General features: G+C 37.2%; 1 protein-coding gene across 4 annotated transcripts in view; it reads right to left on the reverse strand.

Moving 5' to 3' along the window:
- Positions 1–304: 304 nt before the first annotated feature.
- TPD52 (tumor protein D52) overlaps positions 305–20147 on the reverse strand; it is a 55530-nt gene continuing 35687 nt past the window's right edge. The window contains exons 3-8 of one of the 4 annotated variants that reach the window (XM_008585477.1): positions 17475–17623; positions 14989–15090; positions 13931–13957; positions 8223–8264; positions 6659–6707; positions 305–997 (exon numbers count right to left, since the gene is read on the reverse strand). In XM_008585477.1, coding sequence (XP_008583699.1) covers positions 878–997; positions 6659–6707; positions 8223–8264; positions 13931–13957; positions 14989–15090; positions 17475–17623 — 489 coding nt within the window. In that variant the 3' untranslated portion in view covers positions 305–877. The remainder of the gene's footprint in view (positions 998–6658; positions 6708–8222; positions 8265–13930; positions 13958–14988; positions 15091–17474; positions 17624–20147) is intronic. The other 3 variants (XM_008585478.1, XM_008585479.1, XM_008585480.1) reach the window with 3 other exon arrangements.

Below are 20147 nucleotides of genomic sequence, written 5' to 3' on the forward strand. Positions count from 1 at the left end.
TTACAGCTATCTAGACCTACAAAACTTTCAGGCTTTTGAATTGGAACACTGATGAAAGTGCCCACATTTCAACCTACTGATAATACAATCTACTTGATTCAGAATGTTATTTTGTCAATTTACTCTGAGATTAAAATTTTAATCTGGTAAAAAATAAGTTGATGTAAGTGGCATAATGACCAACACACTGAAATGGTTACTGTCACAAATGGTGATAAAGTTGTGGGGAGTACCACTCTCAAGTCACCTAATAGTTTGAATTACCGTACATAGTGTCACTTACAATACCATAACAAACTGTATATAGAGCTGCTTACTTTAATCTGGTGTTTTCATATACACAAGATATGTACCTTAAACCAAAACAATGTTTATTTAAAAATATCTTTTTGTAGCTGGCACTTCTTGCCTTGAAGGTAAAGAAAATGATACCAAAACTTTTAATAAACAGGACTCAGAAAATTTAAAAGAACAATTTTAGTTAGGAATCAAACATACAGAGATTCAAAGAAGAAAAAAGAAAAGATCAAACTGGTATCCCAGATCCAGAGCAATTTCATAAAGTAGGAAAGCAACTATGATAAACTGCAGCTTCTTATGAGATCATTCTAGTGAGTGTCCCCAGGTACTACAAGTATTTTTATAATAGTGTATCCTAAATAAAGGGCCTTAAGTGCACATTAGAGGGTGTTTCCCCAGGAAGAGAGAGGTGAAGATATTTTCACTTTGTTTAACCCACAAACTACTTGGTCAAAGGAATATGTAAAGCTAAATAAAAGCACATCTGGTAGAAATTCACGGCAATGAGTGTTGACATGATGTGCTTGGATCTTGCTTGCAGCATCTGGCAGTGGGTAGCAGAACAAAGGTAGGAATCTCACAGGCTCTCCTTTGTCTGTTCTGGAAGAGGCTCCGTGGAGGTGGCACTTGCATTTGCAGCTGAATTCAAGACTTCTCCAAAATCACCGCCAGCAGGCTTGGTTCCCCCTACTTTAGACTTTAAAAAAAGTTCAAAAAAAAGGAAGACATCATGAAATGTAAAATTAGCTGACTCTGCATAAAGTAACTCTAATTTTATCTTCAAAAACAAATCAGGAACCCAATAGCTCAGTAATTATACATGTATGGAATTTGGTACTGTTGTAATGTTCCATTGTGGTTTAAGAGTAAAACTTACACATTCTTCCTTGCTGAAATATTCAGATTGGTAAATTCTGCTCCTCCTTTTACTCCCATATCTACTAATTGTTCTTCACAGGGAAATTTACCTAAAGAACTCTGTGAGACCTATTATTCTAAAATATCTATTGAACTCTTTTTATACTTGGATAACATTTTGTACTGCATCAAATTGTTCATTCAGCTACACTCTTTCAAGAAATATTATTGAGTACAACAAAGGAAAGAAATACATGTATTTTTCCCAGTTACAGTGTAATCTTTCTAACCCTTTATTACTTAAAATGTGATCCAAGGACCTACAGATCACCCGGGAGCTTATTAAAAATGCAGAATCTCAGATACCTCCTCACCCACTCAACCCCAACTACAGAACTGAAGTCTACAATTTAACAAAATCTCCAGGTGACTCATGTGTGCATTACAGTTTGTGAAGAACTACTCCAACCTATTTGACCTGAAATTCTGTCAATAAACATTTGTTTGAAAGACTATATCTGCCTTACATTTGTATAATACTTTATGCTTTTCAAAACCCTTATATGTAACATGTCACTTCATCCCTTTCAATGCTGATGTACCATCTCACTGTGTTACATCTCACGACTGACCAACAGGGCCGTTAAAATTAAGAAACCAGTCAGTGACCAAGGATGCACAAAGCTAATAGAGGGTCTGAACTTGACTCAATCTTAACTGACTGGCCAGAGACTTGTTAACAATTGGAATTAGTTGAAATTTTCTCTTTCATTCTTTTTGGTCTCCCATCCAAATGTTTGAATTATTTGAGAAACTTGCATAATTTATATCCATTGTTTATTTATTAAAACACATTACTTAATCATAAGAAAATGTTAGGGCACCTTACAGTTCACTAAGTCTAAAACCAAACTCCTTCTCCCACAACTGGCCCCTTCTCTTTTTATTACTTTACATGGCAGTAGCAACTACCTAGTTGCCCCGGCCAGAGTCCTGGCAGTTGTCCTTGATTCCTCCCCCATCTTGTTCCTCATCCAATCAATCACTTTTGTTTCTGTCACTTCTAATTTCTTTTTTTTTTTCCTGCCATTTCTAATTTCTAAATATCTCTAGACTTTGTCCCCCTGCACTACCTTATTTCACTTCACCATCATCTTTGGCCTGGATTACAACTCCCTCCTCCCAACTAATCTGCCTGTCTCAATCTTTCTCCCCATAGAGGTACAGGGAAGCCAGTGATCTTTCTAAAATGCACAACCATTTGGGCTGTTTAAAATCCTTCAATGGCTTCCCATTGCCATAAGTCCAAATTCTTTAATGTGGCCTGCCCATCTCTGTAGCTTCTCCCCCTACTCAATGCCCTGTAGCACAGTGAAGTTCTTAGTGTTCCTCAAAAAAGCCCCAAAGGGTCAAACATTCCCTTCAGTCTAAACGCCTCCACTTATATTACTGCATTCTGAGAGGCCTTCCCTGACATTCCCTCCTGTCAGGGAGGGTTCCTGCTACTTGTCCTCATTGAACCCTAACCTTCTCTGCCATAGCCCTGACCTCATTTTATTTTCATTGACCGTTAACTGACTAAACATCTTGCAGAAAGGATCTACATCTACCTACTCACCATGGTATCTCCAGTGCACAATACTCATTGCCTGGCACATAGCAAATGCTCAATAATTACAGATAAATAAATCAATCCAAAATCTAATGTAGTGATCCTATATACAGAAAAGCCTAAAGACTCTACAAAAAAACTCTTAGAGTAAATTTGCTGGATACAAAATCAACACGCAAAAATCAGTAGCGTTTCTATACTCCAACAACAAACTAGCAGAAAAAGAAATCAAGAAAGCAAGCCCATTTACAATATGATAAGGTACCTAGTAATCAATTTTACAGAGGTGAAAGATCTCTACAATGAGAACTACAAATCACTGTTGAAAGAAATTGAAGAGGACACAAAAGATGGAAAGACATTATTCCATGCTCTTGGACTGGAAGAATTAACATTTTGAAAATGTCCATAACACCCAAAGCGATCTACAGATTTAATGCAATCCCCATCAAAATACCAATGACATTCTTCACAGAAATAGAAAAAACAACCCTAATGTTCATACAGAACAACAAAAGACCCTGACTAGCCAAGGCAATCCTGAGCAAAAAAAGAATAAAGCCAAAGGCATAACACTACCTAACTTCAAATTATACTACAAAGCTATAGTAATCAAAACAGCATGTTACTGGCATAAAAACAGATACTCAGACCAGAGGAACAGAACAGAGAACCCAGAAACCAACCCACATACTTACAGCCAACTAACCTTCAACAAAGGCACCAAGAACATACAATGAGGAAAAGATTGCCTCTTCAATAAATGATGTTGGGAAAACTGGACATCCATATGTAGAAGAATGAAACTAGACCTGTACCTCTCGTAATACACCAAAATCAACTCAAAATGGACTAAAGACTTAAACATAAGATGTGAAACTGTAAAACTCCTAAAAAAAAATATGGGAAACACTTCAGTAAGTAGAACTGGGCAAAGACTTTATGAATATGATCTCAAAAGTACAGGCAACCAAAGGAAAAATAAACAAATGGGACTATATCAAACTAAAAGGCTTCTGCATAGCAAATGAAACAGTTAACAGTAAAAAGACAACCTACAGAGTGGGAGAAAATATTTGCAGACTATGTATCCAATAAAGAATTAATATCCAGAATATACAAGGAACTCAAACAACTTCAGTAAAGAAACAACCCAATTAAAAAATGGTCAAAGGAGCTGAATAGGCATTTCTCAAAGGAAAATATACAAATGGCTAACAGACACATGAAAAACTGTTCAACATCACTCAGCATCAGGGAAATGTAAATCAAAACCACACTGAGATATCATCTTACCCCAGTTAGACTGGCTATGATCTAAAAGACAGAGAATAACACATGCTGGCAAGGATGCAGAGAAAGGCGGACCCTCCTACACTGTTAGTGGGACTGTAAATTGGTGCAGCCATCATGGAAAACAGTATGGAGCTTCCTCAAACAACTACAGATAGAACTGACATAAGATCCAATAATCCCACTGTTGAGTATAAACCCAAAGGAATGGAAATTATCATGTTTATGGGATACCTGCTCCCTTGTCTCCCATAGATACTCCCATGTCTATCACAGCTCTATTTACAATAGCCAAGAGTTGGAACCAACCTAAATGTCCATCATTGGATGACTGGGTAAGGAAAATCTGGTATATTTACACAACAGAATACTACTCTGCCATAAAAAAGAATGAAATCTTGCCATTCACAGTAACACAGATGAACTTAGAGAAAATTATGTTAAGTGAAATAAGCCAGGCACAGAAAGAGAATTACAGCATGTCCTTACTAATAAGTGGGAGCTAAAAAATAAAGAAATAAATTTTTAAAAAGAAAGAAAGATACAATAACCACAATAATACATTGAACTTTCAAAAGGAGAGAACAGAACTGAAGTTACCAGAGGTGGAAAAGGGGGAGGGGGAGGGAATAAAAGGCCATGAAAAACAATTACACTATATAATTTTGAAAATACTAATTACCCTGATTTGAGCATCACACATTGCACTCTGGTATTGATATTCGACTCTCTATCCCAGAGATATGTACATTCAACTATGTTTCAATAAAAAAATTTAAATGTTATCAATATTTTTAAATTAAAAATTAAAGTTTAAATTAAAATTGTTTTTTAAAACCCCAAAATGTAATGTAGTATACGTAGATCCTATATGTTTAACTGAATATAAATGTAATTTAGCAAAATTATATCCTAAGCACACAACTATATTTTACAGATTTCCCATTGGGGATATCTGTTTAACAAACACTATACATTTCTTAAATTGCATATATTTTTTATCTGAGTGGTGCTAGTCATATTTTAAAAGCAAATTTCATCACAGTTTATATAGTCTAAATATGAGTATACCCAGGAGGATAGTATATGGTACATGACCTGAAAATTTCTCATCTTCAATGTCAAAAGAACATTTTTTCCAACTAGCCATATCAAAAATTAACGCTTAGGGCAGATTTCAAGGAGAGACTATAATAGTCCTAACAATATTGAGAACTGAATTGTAATAAGCCTTGATTTCCTGCAATGTACAGTGTGTTTTCAAACATACGACTTGTCGTTAAGAAGAATAAAGCAGGTTTCGAAGTGACCTAGAAGAATGACTATGATATATTTGTTAATCATCAAACGTTTACTGAGCAATGTGCCAAGGACTGTTCTAGTCCTTGTTCATTGAGCAAAAAGAATGGATCCCTGCACCCATGGGTTCACAGAGGAGCTGCCAGTGAAGGTTGAATGAACAAGTTATAGGAGCATGTATAGTATGATTCCTTTTTGAAAAACATTCGTATATTAGTGTACAAATAAAAAAGGTGTGTATTACTGTCTGTATGTGCAAGAAAAAAGATCCAGATCACTGTACAGTGTTTGATTTTCTTTCAGTAAAGGTACCTTGCTTGTGTAATTTTTAAAAGACTCATTTTAAAATAAGTACTCAGTTAATGTTTCTGAAAGACTAAAGTGAATATTGGTTTTTAAGCTGATTTACATAAAAATATTTAAGATATTAAGTTTTAATCCTAAAAACATATCCCTATAATTATTAGTCTTAGGTTAGGAAGAAATGAACATATGGGCTTCGTATAAACTCTACAGAGAGAGTACAGAGGCAGTGGATGGAAACTAGATGACTTCTGAGATCACCTGTGATCCTGTTTATGATTTTGTAGTTTTGAATATAATCTTGAAGACGACACAATTTACAAATCAATAAACCAAATCATTATGGGAAAATGCTCACCTCCAATGAAATAAAAAAAATTTTTTTAAATGAATCAATGATAATCATCACGCCATCATTATAATCATAAAAGTATCCAATAATTGATAATTAAGCAAACAATATCCATTATAAGGCATATACAAGCAGCCACTAAACATAATACTGAAGAATATTTAATGACACAGGAAAATGTTTATGGTGTATGGTGAATTCTTTTTTAAAGTTTAACAGCAGAGTCCTACTACATACATATATCACTGTCTCTGAGTGGTAGGACCAATTTTTTTATTTTTGTGCTTTTCTATATTGTTAACTATCTACAATAGAGTTACATCAAATTCTTTCCAATTATAAAAGTATTTGAAATGAATAAAGTAAAAAGCAGCACAAATTTCTAAAGTACTATTGCTTTTTTAAATTGTATTTCTCCTTTCAGCATTTAGCATGCTGCCATGCTACAACATGCACTCAAAAAATATTGCTTAAAAGAGTACATAACACCTTAAATGTCCATTAATAACATAAAGAGTAAAGTTCTTAAAGTTCTTTAATATTTTTAGAAGGAAATACTAACATTAATAATTTACCCACATCAAAGAAAGTTAAGGCCCCAAGCAATGTATCACAAAGACCCTGTTCATCTCTGTACTTGCCTTTAAGTTTTCGACCTTTTCTTCAAAGGATTTGAAAGTAGGGGAGTTTCTGTAGTGAGTAAAGAAAAACAATAGTAAAATTACAAACACTGAAAAACCCCAACAATTTTGAAAGCATTAATTGACTGTATTCATCTTCACCATTATTCTCAATCAGCAAAAGAACAGATATTTTTATCTGCATTGTATGTGTGCAGGCATATATACAAATAAATATTATGTAAGATTATCAATTTCTAAAGTAATTTCTTTTTTTAAAAAAACTAATATTCCTATGTGTATGCTTCTGATTCCATGCAGAGCCACTCTTAGACACAGCGATACAGATGCATTCAGGTACATTTGTGAGGAGAGGGAACAGAACTGTTAAAACATCAATTCTGTCACTTCCCCAACCAACTTATGGTACAGGAAAATGCCACCATTAAAGCAGTTTCATTTTGGTTAAGGTGCTATGCTCTAGAACTCTTTCAACTCACATCTTGCCTGGCAGGATTCTTACATGAACCCACATCACTTAAGCAGGACAAGCAGACCACATGAGATTCCTTATGAGAGATCCTAATTCCCAGAGAGAAGCATAATAAAAGAGGGAAAGGAGACGCCGAAAGGAAGGGAGGAGCACAGAAACTTGGCTTTGCCTACTTCGGCACTGAGAGCCTGCGGGAAACCCTCACAGGCATCTTTACTTTCATCCACTTTACTGAGGATCACTGCGCCTTTGTCCCTCACACATGGGTTTCCAAAGCTTTTATCCTGTCCACCTCACCTTAAATTCTTCCTGCTACCAAGATGAAAAAGGCAAAGAAGGGAGTGAGGGGTTCCCTTCTTCCCACTGTGGTGATGGCAGAATAGTGCAAGACAGTGGTTCTGGAAGTGTGGCCCCCAGACCAGACGCATCAGCAGCTCTGGGGAACTCAGTAATGCAAATTCTCAGGTCGCGTCCCAGCTCTACAGAATCAGAAACTCCAGGGGTGGGGCCCAGCAAGCAGGGTTTTAACAAGCCTTCCAGATGATTCCAACGTACACTGACATTTAAGCGAAGCATATACCGTTAATCCTCTGCCTCTCTGGAGAGGATAGGTGAGGTAATAAAGACTTGCAAGTGCTTAGTGATGCAGGCAGATAATAGAATGAAATCACAGCTGGCTCCAAATGTCACACTGGGATGACGGAGGTGAACATGGGAAGATGGAAGGAAAGGGGAGTGTAACTAAAGCTAATGTAGACAAGGGGGTGAGACACCTACATCCACGCAAAGAGGTTTATTAGACAAGGAGTGCTCACTTTGTCAAGTAAACAGACTTCAGATAGGAAACAACATAAAGTATCACAAAATAAAATAATTCTTTTTTAAAAAAAATCACAAACATTTAATGGATCTCTTGCACCCATCCCAACATCATAGGAAGAGTACCTGCACACGGTTACAGTATTAAACACACAGCTTAGAATAGAATGTTTAGAACAGAATTCTCGTTCCCTTCTTCAGAACAGTTCAGGTTAAACATCTAAATAATAAGAAAGTATAAGACCAACTACATTTTGTAAAAATATACTTTACCTCATAGCAGGCATGCTAATTGAATGCTGAATGGAGCGTATACTAAGATGCAGCATTAAAAAGAGATAGAAATGAAGTTAGTACAGTGGTGATTCAACATGACAAAAAGCCAATAAAACTTAGCTTTCTAGGAGCTTTATTCTTTCAGCACCATGAAGAATTATCTACTTTTTGAGGTGGAGGGGATCGAAGTTATTCCAACATAATTTACTTTTATTCATGAGCCAATTTAATCCCAGTAGTTATTAATGATATAACCTTGACGTTTTATAACATTTTGAAATCTGTAAAATGCTTTCACCTGCATCTGTAAGGCATATAGCATCAAGGCTCAGAGGTTAAATGATTTACCCAAGATCACAGCAGAATCAGGAATGGAATTTGGGTCTTCAGAACTCCTAATTCATCGCCTCCCCTCAAAAATGAAGTGCGCACACATACATGTACACACACACACACACACAAGCAAGGCCAGGGAAGGGCTCCTGTAGCCAATGAACTTTCAGATACACGTTTCCAGGCTGGAACAAGAAGGTTCCAAAATAAATCGCCTATTTAACGAGTTTAAGTAATTTTAAAATTACATATCACTCCTTAGTGGTAACAGTATCAGTTTTCTAATAAGAGACAGTTATACTTCATCACATTAAATTAAATGTTCTTAAAGATCATTCAAATAACTTTTGGGTCCTGATCTTCCTAGGACCGATTTATCACTCACTGTCTGTTCAGGTTCAAGATTATCTACTCTTAGCAACCTCCCATAGAGACCACCTCACAAGATGAGAGTACCTTAATTCTTGGGCTGGTAAAATCATTGTATTCTGCTGATATCAGCACTATGTGTATACTATTTTGATCACTGCCATAGCTTTTTTTGGTAAATAATCTTTCTTTTGGGTAAGGTGGATAGTCCAACCTATTTATTCTCAATTATATTTAAATATTTTGTGTTTATGATTTAGTTTTCTCAAAGACTTGATTGTTACAACTGATAATGTTTTGAATGTAGCTCTTCAAATCTAGTTTTGCATTATGTAATAATATGGAATATGATATTGATATACATCAAACTGTGATGGCATTTGGTGTAATCAAGTTAATAAAATATTTGAACATCTCTGTACTTGATATCTTACATAACACAGAAAAAGATCCATGTAATTTGGCATTCTCTTTCTATCCTACAGTGGTAGTCAATACCTTAGACATAACACTGTAATCTATTCTGGGAGGAATTAGCTAATTCTTTTCCTACTTCATCCATCACACTGTGTTGGTCCCATATTTGAAGGGCAGAGCTTAATGAAAAACATCCTTCTAAATTTATAATACCAGAACTCCAATCATCACCTGCCCTTCCTCAGACCCTTAGAAAAGCCACATTGCCACAAGTCACCACCCACCACAGCTAACCTCCTGGTGATCTGCAAAGCATTTGAACTGAGTGAGAAAAAAAAAAAAAAAAGGAGCTGAAATAATTAAGATTCTTATCCTAACATACTGTAATTAGGACATTACACTACTGGATCAGTTAGTGGTAGGTACTTGAACTAGAAAGTCACATACACTTAAATGCTGAGGAGTATTTCTGGGGACCAGGTAAAAGCTGCAAGAACACAGAGGAAGCCAAAGAAAGAATCAAAGTTTCCAAAGAAAGAATCAAATATACGCACAGAGAATGGTAGAGAAAATGAGGGAGAGATGACCATGTGGGGAACATGCCAGGGTGGGAGAGGAACAGGTTTCTTGGTTTCTAGAAGCTACCTCGATTTCTAAGTTTTCCAGTCAGCAGGTGGGGACAGGGATTGCTTCCTTTCCTCTCCTTGAATTACAAAAGAATTTTGCACAACACATTCCCCATTTTAGTTGAGCTAACTTACATAATTTCTGTTCCTAATAACCAAAAGAATCTTTGCTAGAACATTCATTTTGGCAGAAATTATCAAATTCTGGCAAAAGAAGGTGAAAAACGACCAAACATGATAAACTGCTGTCCTTGGGACTCACACGTTGAATTTTCTACTATCAACAAAATGAGAAAATAGATGGATAAAGTGCATGCAAATTTCAGAAATTCATGGCTAATTCTAGTCCGTGTCCCTAAGCACCCATGTAAGCGATTACTTCCTCCAGTGGGCATTCAGTGGGTTCTATGCCCCTTTAACCAGCACACACCAACTGAACATGTTTAAGTGGTAATATGTAAGGAAAAGCAAGAAAATTATTAGAATAAGATGGTATTTTGTGGAAAATCACTGAGTTGAATTTAGTTTTGAGCACTTATAGGTATGTGTTATATTTCACAACAAAAAAAGATAAAAAATACACCCACTAAACAGAGAATGAAATCGGTTAATAGAAACAGATTCAAGGTGAAGGTCTCTTTGCTTTTGAGGCAGCCATTTTAGTAGGAAGAATAAGCAACACATATCAGTTTCAATTCCATCCAACTATGTGATCCTCTCTATAATCCGTATTTAGATTAAATTCAACTCTGCTGGTAAGTTGTCTGTAGTCAAACTACTCTATGGAAAGTCACACAAGGCTTCAAGCTGCCTCAACTCACATATCATCTCCAATTTCATTCAAATTTAAATATAATATGGAAACCTTCAAAAGTCAAAAGCCATGTGCTGTTGGACCAGAATCATCTCTAATAGGTTGTAAGGATCAGTTAGCATCAACAAAGCAAATTTTGTTAAAAATTTTCCACCTCTATTTGTAACCCTCAAATATATTAATCTGTAATCAAAGTAAAAATGTAAAGTTGGATTCCTCAAAACACACTGAGAAAAAAATCAGAGGGCAACTGATTTTCACTCACTAAGTACTTCTCAATCTCATATCTATTAAGAAGCTGAATTGACTTTTAAAATTTTCTTTGTTTCTTACACATTTATTTGATCTTTTCATCCCTAATAATAAAAAGAGGGGAGGGGTTCAGGGAGGAGGAAAGGAAAGAAGGAGTAGCAGGTGCAGGAGGACAGGGAAGAGTTCGTGGCTAACATGGTGGGATGCTTACTGTGTGCCAGGCATGCTTTTAAGAGTGATCTCCCTCACAACAATCTCTTGATGTAGGGGATAACAGCAATTACTGTCCAAAGTAATGCTGTCCAAAGAGACATTGTCTTAAACTGTCATTGCCCTGGGGAGGCACAGGGGGACAGTGCAGGCTCCAGAACAAGGCTGTGCCAGGTTCAAATCCTGACCAGCAGCCACTTAACACCTGCTGTGCCACCTTGGGGAAGTCACTTAACCTCTCTATGGCTCAGTTTCCTCATCTGTTATATCAAAACGATAATAGCACCTACTTCAGAGGTACTATATATAGTCTTGCCTGGCAAATAACTGTTAGCCATTATTATTATAACAGATGACTTTAACTGAAACACAAATTAACATCTACTTCATATTACATTATATTCTCTTAAAGCTTTCAAAGGTCAGTCCCAATTATTATTTTGGTTGTTAGCTCCAACCCTACAGTCTAGAACAGTGCCAGGCATATAGTTAGCACTCGATAAATAGTTTTGAATGCATAAACAATTTCGTTAACTAAAATTGGGAATATGGTCATAAAAGGTAGAAAAGTTTATTGAAGTGTTTCAAATTCTAATCAAAAGATATTTTCTTTCTTAAGGGGCAACAATAATCAACCACAATGTATATCGACAAAATAAAATTAAAAAAAAAAAAAGATATTCTCTTTCTAACAAAAGAGATCATTTCTTTCCCCACTAGGTAGTGGAAATTTTCAGCAAAAAGGAATTTTCTGGAATGACTTTAAGGAGCCCAAAACAAATGAAAAACATCTAGAAGTGTACATGAAGAAACATATTTAAAAAGGAGAAATTCCCTTTGGGAATAAAGGGAAGTTAATTAGCCTTTATTACTTAGTCCTCTTAAATATATTAAAAAATCAGACCAACTACACTACTAACTCATTATAGTATGTTATTATTAACAATAAAAATTTGTTCAACACTGGCACCAACTGAAATTAAGAAGGTTCGGGCCAACCCAGTGGCGCACTGGAGAGTGCGCCGCTTGGGAGCGCGGCGGCGCTCCCGCCGAGGGTTCGGATCCCATGCGGAGACCGGTTCCCGCTCACTGGCTGAGCACGGTGTGGGCGCAACACCGAGGGTTGCAATCCCGTTACCGGTTAGTAAAAAAGACAAAAATGAAATTAAGAATGTTCTTTTAAAGTTTCTCTCAAAATGTTAAAAGCATGAGTCAATGCTTACCAGATATGTGTAGAAAATAAGCACACCAGACTATGGTTATATCTTCAGGACCCACTCACAGTAAACACTGTGATATTAGCAGAATGGATTCTGTGACTGAATGTGTATTCAGTTATCTATGGCACTTAGGTCACTTTTAATTGAACACCAAAGATATACAATCACCTCCTAACACTGGTTACCTGACTATTTTTAAAGTATAATTTTAGCTTTAAATAGTTCAACATTTACAGGCCGGCTCGGTGGCACACTGGAGAGTGCGCCGCTTGGGAGCGCGGCGGCGCTCCCGCTGAGGGTTCGGATCCCATGTGGAGACCGGTTCCCGCTCACTGGCTGAGCGCGGTGCAGGCGCAACACCGAGGGTCGCGATCCCGTTGCCGGTCCCCGGTACAGGTGCGACACTGAGGGTTGCGATCCCGTTACCGGTCAGTAAAAAAGACAAAAAGGAAAAAATAAATAAATAAATAAATAGCTCAACATTTAGAATTTATATATCCCTATGATTTACTTTCACTTCCAGGGCTAAGTGTCACCAAGACAAGAGCTATAAGTGCCTGTTTGCTTACTTAAGACAACAAATAGCAAGACCACAGCAAGTGATTGCTTGAGGAAAAAGCTTGCATTAATAGGAACAGAGATGGAGACTACTGTGTTATCCTTCCTGCTTATACTCTAAAGACCTTCTTCCACCGGAGTTTCCTCCAACAACTAATTGGATAATTGTGAGATGCTGCATCGGAGAGAAAAGAGAAGTTTGCTCAACATCATGAAGTCTCTTTCTATAAGGCAGGTTTGGGCTAACGTCTTCTTAATATGCTTTCTCTTTTGGCCTAATATGCTTTCTATTTGCAAACCATGAAACTGCCTTGCATGCATAGTTAAAGAATATAACTACTGTAAAGAAATAATAACTTATAAGCTAGTAAATCAAGTATTAAAAAGTACAGAGCAATGGTAAATTTTATCTTATGTATATTTTACCAAGATTTTAAAAGACTAGAGTAACCCATATAAGACAGAGACTAACATGAGGCAGTACATATGCAGTCTATTACAATTCCATAATGAGACCCAGGGGAAGAATTCCAACATCCTTACAAAAGCACCAAAGAAACAAAAGCATCAAAAACAAACAAAGTCAGACATTAAAAGGGAGGGATTCTGCATGCCATGGTAAAGCTGCTTCTTTTTACAAAAAAGTAATAAAAGTAAAAAAGAAACATCAAAATCATTTTCGCATCCTTTGAACCAGTGTAAGATTGTTCTTTTAATTTATCCATTACCCATGGTATACAAGAAACCCTCCCTTGAAATTAGGAATACACTGAGAAAAAATACTGCAAATGTGAAAAAATTATGTAGTGGACAAACATCACCATCCAACATGGCGTAATATTCTAATCTTAGCACACTTGTCTTACACAACTGCTAGACGGCAGTGGTGCTTCAAACTCTCCTTACCTAAAGGAATGTGAAAAGGCTTGCAATCTGTAAGAAGCCAGAGTAAGCATTAAAAAAGAAAGGAAGTTCTGATAAATCTAAAACAATTAAATAACCTACTTTTAAAAAGTTATATAATGTTTTTACCTGGGCTCTACAGTGCTACACAACTTAGCGTAAAAAGAAATTGTCAAAATAGCTCAAAAAAAGATAAGTTTATTACATTATGCTTAGAATGAGGACAGTTCAAATATAATGAGCAAGCAATTTAGTTCTTTTGGTACAAAGTTATACAACACTGATTGACCAAACCTCTCAACCAACAAAATTCTGGTTGTAAAATCTACTTTCCCCACAAATGAAAAACACAAAGTCATGCAATCTGAGCATTTTTTTAAAAACACAAATCTTGCATGCCAAGAGAAGCACAGCTGATTTAAAACCATATTTGTCATTTTCAGCACTATTCTAATTCACATGGGTGGAGAGTAGCACAAAAGCGCTGTGAAGTGGTTTTATCAAAATGGCAAGGAAAATTCTACAGACTAAGCTAAAATACAAATGCAAATAAAAAACAACAGGTCAAAAATCAAGATTTGGACCTAGGCATGAATGCAGATACAGCTTGCAGGTTAGTACAAATCAGTTCACAAATAAGCATGTTGTGATTACATCATGTATAAAAACGTCACATATAGAAAGTGAAGCCAGGTCTCAATCCAAGCGTGCACTCGATGCTCCTGTACTGTACTTATCCCCAGTAAGACACCAGGCTCTGCTCACAATCACGAATTTGCAACCGCAGAGACATACTTACCCTGTATGATCAAGGACTAAAAAGACTTCACAAAAGTTCACAACCAGAATTTTTCAACAAACTTAAGTGGCTTCATAAGATGACTGTTTTGAAGTTAGAATGCTATGAAGCTAGAAGCATTTATGCAAGCATTTCAGGAGAGGTCTGAAGGAGTGGCCTCCTTCACTCAAACAGAAGAGATGAAGTCAGGAAACAAAAGCAATCATGGTAACGTTTTAATTTGTCTCAGCTACTTAATAAGCAAGGAAAAATGAGGACATACTTTACGTCTTCCAGCTTTTTGGTGATGACTGAGCCTACAGATGAAAAAGCAGCTGAAGCCTTCTGTCCAGCCTGGGACAAAGTTTCAGATGTCTTCTTGTATCTATATTAAATTATAAACAAAGAGAGCAACGAAAAGTCAGCTAACCTTTTCTAATATCAATTATTCCAAGTGCAGTGGTCACCACCTGATGGAGTTTGGATGTGTTGTCCCCTCCAAAACTCATGTGGAAATTTGATCCCCAATGTGGCAGTGTTGGAAACTGACTGAGTCATGGGGGCAGATCCCTCATGAATGAATTAATGCTCTCCCTGGGGGAGGGGGGATTAATGAGTGAGTTCTCACTCTATTAGTTCCCGCAAGAGCTCGTTGCTTAAAAAGACCCTGGCACCTTCTTTTTCTCTCTTGCTTCCTCTTGCCATGTGATCTGCTTGTACCCGCCAGCTGCCTGCCACTTTCCACCATGAGCAGAAGCAGCCTGAGGCCCGTGCCAGATGCAGCTGTCCCAGAATCGTAAGCCAAATAAACCTCTCTTCTTTATAAATTACCCAGTCTCAGGTATTCTGTTATAGCAACACAAAACGGACTAAAACACTACCTGTTGAAGAACTCTCAAAAAATATATTTTTAAGAACTTCTAAAATCCTTCATAACCACTAGAGCAGCAGTATCATATCATCTTATACTTAACCATCATTTCAGGCAGAATCTTCCGCAGTGCCCTAGGTCCAGCCGGAAAGACAGAGGCCTGTTAAAGGCAGGGCCAAAGGGAGGAGAGTACAGGCTAAAAATAGTCATGGAACAAAAATGAAAATGAGCTGGAGTCTGAAAAAAATTATACCCTTGTTCCTTCCCTTTCCACGCAAGCCAAACAAAGGAGAAATGAAATCAAATTCCTCAGATGCTTTTTACAACTTCATCTCCTAAAAAGGGGCCAGAAACAAGAAATGGGTTGGGACAGGTAGAGCCCATGAGTATTTTATTGTCCAAACAAATTTTATGGGCATAAAGAATTTTTTGTTATTTTGCATGTCTGTAGAGCTACCAAATAAGGACTTGTTGGACTCTCAACATAGTATATAAAAGACTTCAAATTACACTAGTGTGATATTTGCTATAAAGAAAAGGTATAATTTACCACCTCCCTCTTCCCAGCTACTGGGGAATTGGAGAAGGGAAAAATGAAAACAAAACAACAAAAAAACAAACAAAAAAATATGGTACCTACAAAAAAAGGTTAATATCCCCACATTGTGGAAGTGAATGCTCAGGCATTTTTACTTACCCCATCAAAATCAAATACCAAGAGCAAACAGTTTATGGTAATACAGTCAAAGAACAGTTTCCTGCATGTTTTCCCCCAGCCAACTTATAAGGAAAGAAAATGGGCCAAAAGAGTGGGCACCCAAGTGCCATCATGTGGAATGCAGTCTGCCTCACTGCTGAAGATTAGCTTGTAAAACGACTCCTAAGCTCCCTCACTCAGCAGATGGGACTGAAAACAGAAGATAGAGAACAGTTTGGAATCTGCTACTAGAAGCTTGCTCCTCCCTATACCTGGAAACAAAACTGCATTATGATAATGATATATCATAATGTGCATAATCAAAAAGACAAAAAGCTTAAGGGTTATCCTCTGCCACGAGCACATTTCAGAGAATCTTATGATATGTAGAGAGCAGGATAAAAAAGACTGATTCCATTGTTGGCCAGACCTCACTTCAAATCCTGACTCCACATTTTGAGAGGTTTGTGACCTCAGAACCTAACTTATCTGAGCCTATCTCTCTATCTAGGGTTATCTCACCACCCACTCTATTGGGTTATCCTGAAGACTAAATGACACAACGTATGTACTTGGCAAGTCAATATACAGTCATCACTCGGTATCTGTAGAGGATTGGTTCCAGGACCATCCTCAGATACCAAAATCCATGGATGTTGATATAAAATACCCTGATACAATATTTGTATATAACCTACATACATCTTCCAGTATACTTTAAATCATCTCTAGATTACTTATATTACCTAAAACAATCCAAATAACATGTAAATAATTATTATACTGTACTGTTTTTTAATTTGTATTATTTTTTGTTGTTATATTGTTAATTTTTATCTTTGAGGGTATTTTCCTTAATATTTTAGAGCTGTGCTTGACTGAATCCATGAATGTGGGATCCACAGGTATGGAACCCACAGATATGAAAGGCCAACTATATAATATTTTTGGAACAGGAATTTTACTTCTTCAACTCGCACATGAGACTGGTTACTGATATTTTCTATTCTCTAGAACAGTCTGGAAAACCAGTGTTAGAAAAGAGTCAGGTACACTTCAGAACTGGAAAGAAAGTATTCTGTATTGTTCAAAGAAAGGCTGCAGAAGCATCCTCATCCCATTTCTCTTCCCCTTCCCATACAAAAAGAAGCAAAACTGTCCTTTACATTCTCTGGAAAAATGTATGATCAAGGGGACATACGCAGATGTTGCTGTCACATCTTGCCATCCTTTGGCAATATTCTGTTTTAGTTCCTGTAGTGAATTGATCCCAAGTTTCCGCTTGATCTCTGCTAGATGCTTCTCTTTTGCTGCTAACACTTGAGACAGGGTTTGGATTTCTTCTTCTACCTACAGAGAAGGGGTTTGGGATAGGGATAGACAAAGAGTCATTCAGTATGTTAAGATTATTAGTGCAAAACTATACTCAAAATTCTAGAGTCATTAAAAAAATTTTTTTGATTCATTTTATTATCTGTCTCCTTTAAAAACAACATATTGTGTTGTGAATATGCTGGTGGTCACATGCTGATCCTTCCTGTAGTAGAGCTTCTCTTTTCTCTTCCACAGTAGCTTTTTCTCTTCCCACCTTGAGTTGTCCTTGGCCTTCTCCCCTCTCCCTGTACTTCCTTCCCCAGTGATCTCACATAGCTTTAGGGCTCAAAGCCTCTATATGGATAGTACTCAAGTTACTCTAACATACATTCTCCTGACCTCTGGGTCCACCTTTCCAGCTAGACTTTTCGACCTGAATGCCCACCAAAACTCATAATCATGTACTAAATCAAAATAATCTCCATCCCCCACCAAAACATGTACAACCAAGCCAAACCAGAATCCAACCTTATTGCATGTTTCATATGAGTTCATACTGGATTTGTCAGTCCCAGTACCTGCCAAAGTCACAGCCATAATAAATCAAACTGCCTCCCATCCCCCCACCCTCAGAGAGCCTTTTAAAAGTGCAATGTGGACCCCTTGATGCTGATTGACCAGACTTGGTGAGGTGGTCAGAGGCAGGCCCCTGACCCAAGGACTGCCACCCATTGAATGGCCAAGAACGAGTGATGTGCCTGGTGTGAAAGAAGGTGCCCGACTAATCAGACTCTCTCAACCAGAAACCTAGTTTGATAAACTGAGATAACATTGGAAGTAGAAGCTGAAAAGACTTGGAGAAAGAAGCCCTGAGGTATATATAGCTAGGGCACAGTGAGATTGTGAGATGGGATGGAAAGCTTATATACCTGATGAGGCCAAAACTGTAAGCAGAAGCATGAAGAAAAGAAACAGAATTACAGAGTAGAGGAAAAGGCTAAGCCAGGAAAACGAGGAAAAGGGGTAGACTCAGACCTAAATAGACACCCCATGGGGGAGACTTTTTGTCTCAGGAAGCTGAAAAGCTGGGTCCCTAAAGTATATTCATTAATATGAAAGACCCTTAGAGAGATGCTTCTCTTGGCTTGCTACAAAGCTATATTCTCAACCCTGACCTGCACAACATTTTTATGATTTCAAAGACAATATGGTCTTTAAAAACAACATATACTATTGCTAAGTAAACCGTTTTCACTGCTAATTAAATCTTTAAAGAACACGAAATGAGGAAAAATGAGTGTTCCAGAATGGAGAGCAGGATAAATCAAATGTGATGTGGCTGTCAAAAGAAAAAAAAAGAATAGCCTACAGCATAGCTCTTAGATGGCATTAATCGGAATATAGGTCCAGAACAATTAGATAACCTTCTGTGCCTGTCAAACAGGATCTCAAGTATTGTATCCAGTTTTGGAAGTCACATTTTAAGATGTACACTGACAAAGCGAAATATGAGAAGAAAAGGGCAACAAAAGAGGAATGAATAAGGTTTAAAATCAAGTAAATTAAATGATTTGCCAAAAGACATCAAACAGATCATGGAGGAACCAAAATTTCATCCCAGCTTTGCTGACTCCACTTCTCAGTCTACTGGCTGATTCTATCATACACTCTTACCTTTCTAATCTCTCTCTTTGCCCCAAACCCCAAATCTTCAGATACTTTGAAGAATAGACTTACAAAGTAAGTTTCCTACCCCTTAACACTGTTATGAGGCACTCGCTTCCCCCAATGAAAGCTGAAAGAAAGGCCACTGTAAATCTTTCTGAACAATGCACAACCCCTGTACTCCCCACCTGTGATGGATATCTGTGCTGTCATACCTAGCCCAGCACATCAGAGCTACAATTCCTTAATTCAAAACACACACACACACACACACACACACACACACACACACACACACAATGACCTTGAAAGCATAAAGGAGAGCATGATTAAGAATCTCTGACGTAAATCTAAATAATGAGTAGGAAAGTTACTACAAAGCTACAGTAATGGAGACTGTGTCATACGCAGCATAACAACAGACATATATACAGATCAGTGGAATAGAATTAAGAGCCCAGAAATAAACCCAAATATTTATGATAAACTGATTTTTGAAGGTAGCAAGACAATTCAGTTTGGAAAGAATAGATTTTTTTACAGGAAATGGTACTTGGATAACTGGATTTCCATATGCAAATGAATGAAGTTGAGCCCTTAACTCAGAACATACACAAAAATTAACTCAAAATAAATCAGACCTAAATGTAAGAGCTAAGCCGTATAACTCTTAAAAGAAAGCACTGAAGTAAATCTTCAAAACTCTGGATTAGGCAATAGTTTCTTAGATATGCACATAAAGAACAAGTCACCAAAAAAAACCTGATAAACTAGACTTCATCAAAATTAAAAACTGTTGGGCCGGCCCGGTGGCGCACTGCTACAGTGCGCTGCTTGGGAGTGTGGCGACGCTCCCGCCGAGGGTTCGGATCCCACATACAGACCGGTTCCCGCT

Source organism: Galeopterus variegatus, unplaced genomic scaffold, assembly GCF_000696425.1.
Source record: "Galeopterus variegatus unplaced genomic scaffold, G_variegatus-3.0.2 Scaffold3589, whole genome shotgun sequence".
Lineage (NCBI taxonomy): Eukaryota > Metazoa > Chordata > Mammalia > Dermoptera > Cynocephalidae > Galeopterus > Galeopterus variegatus.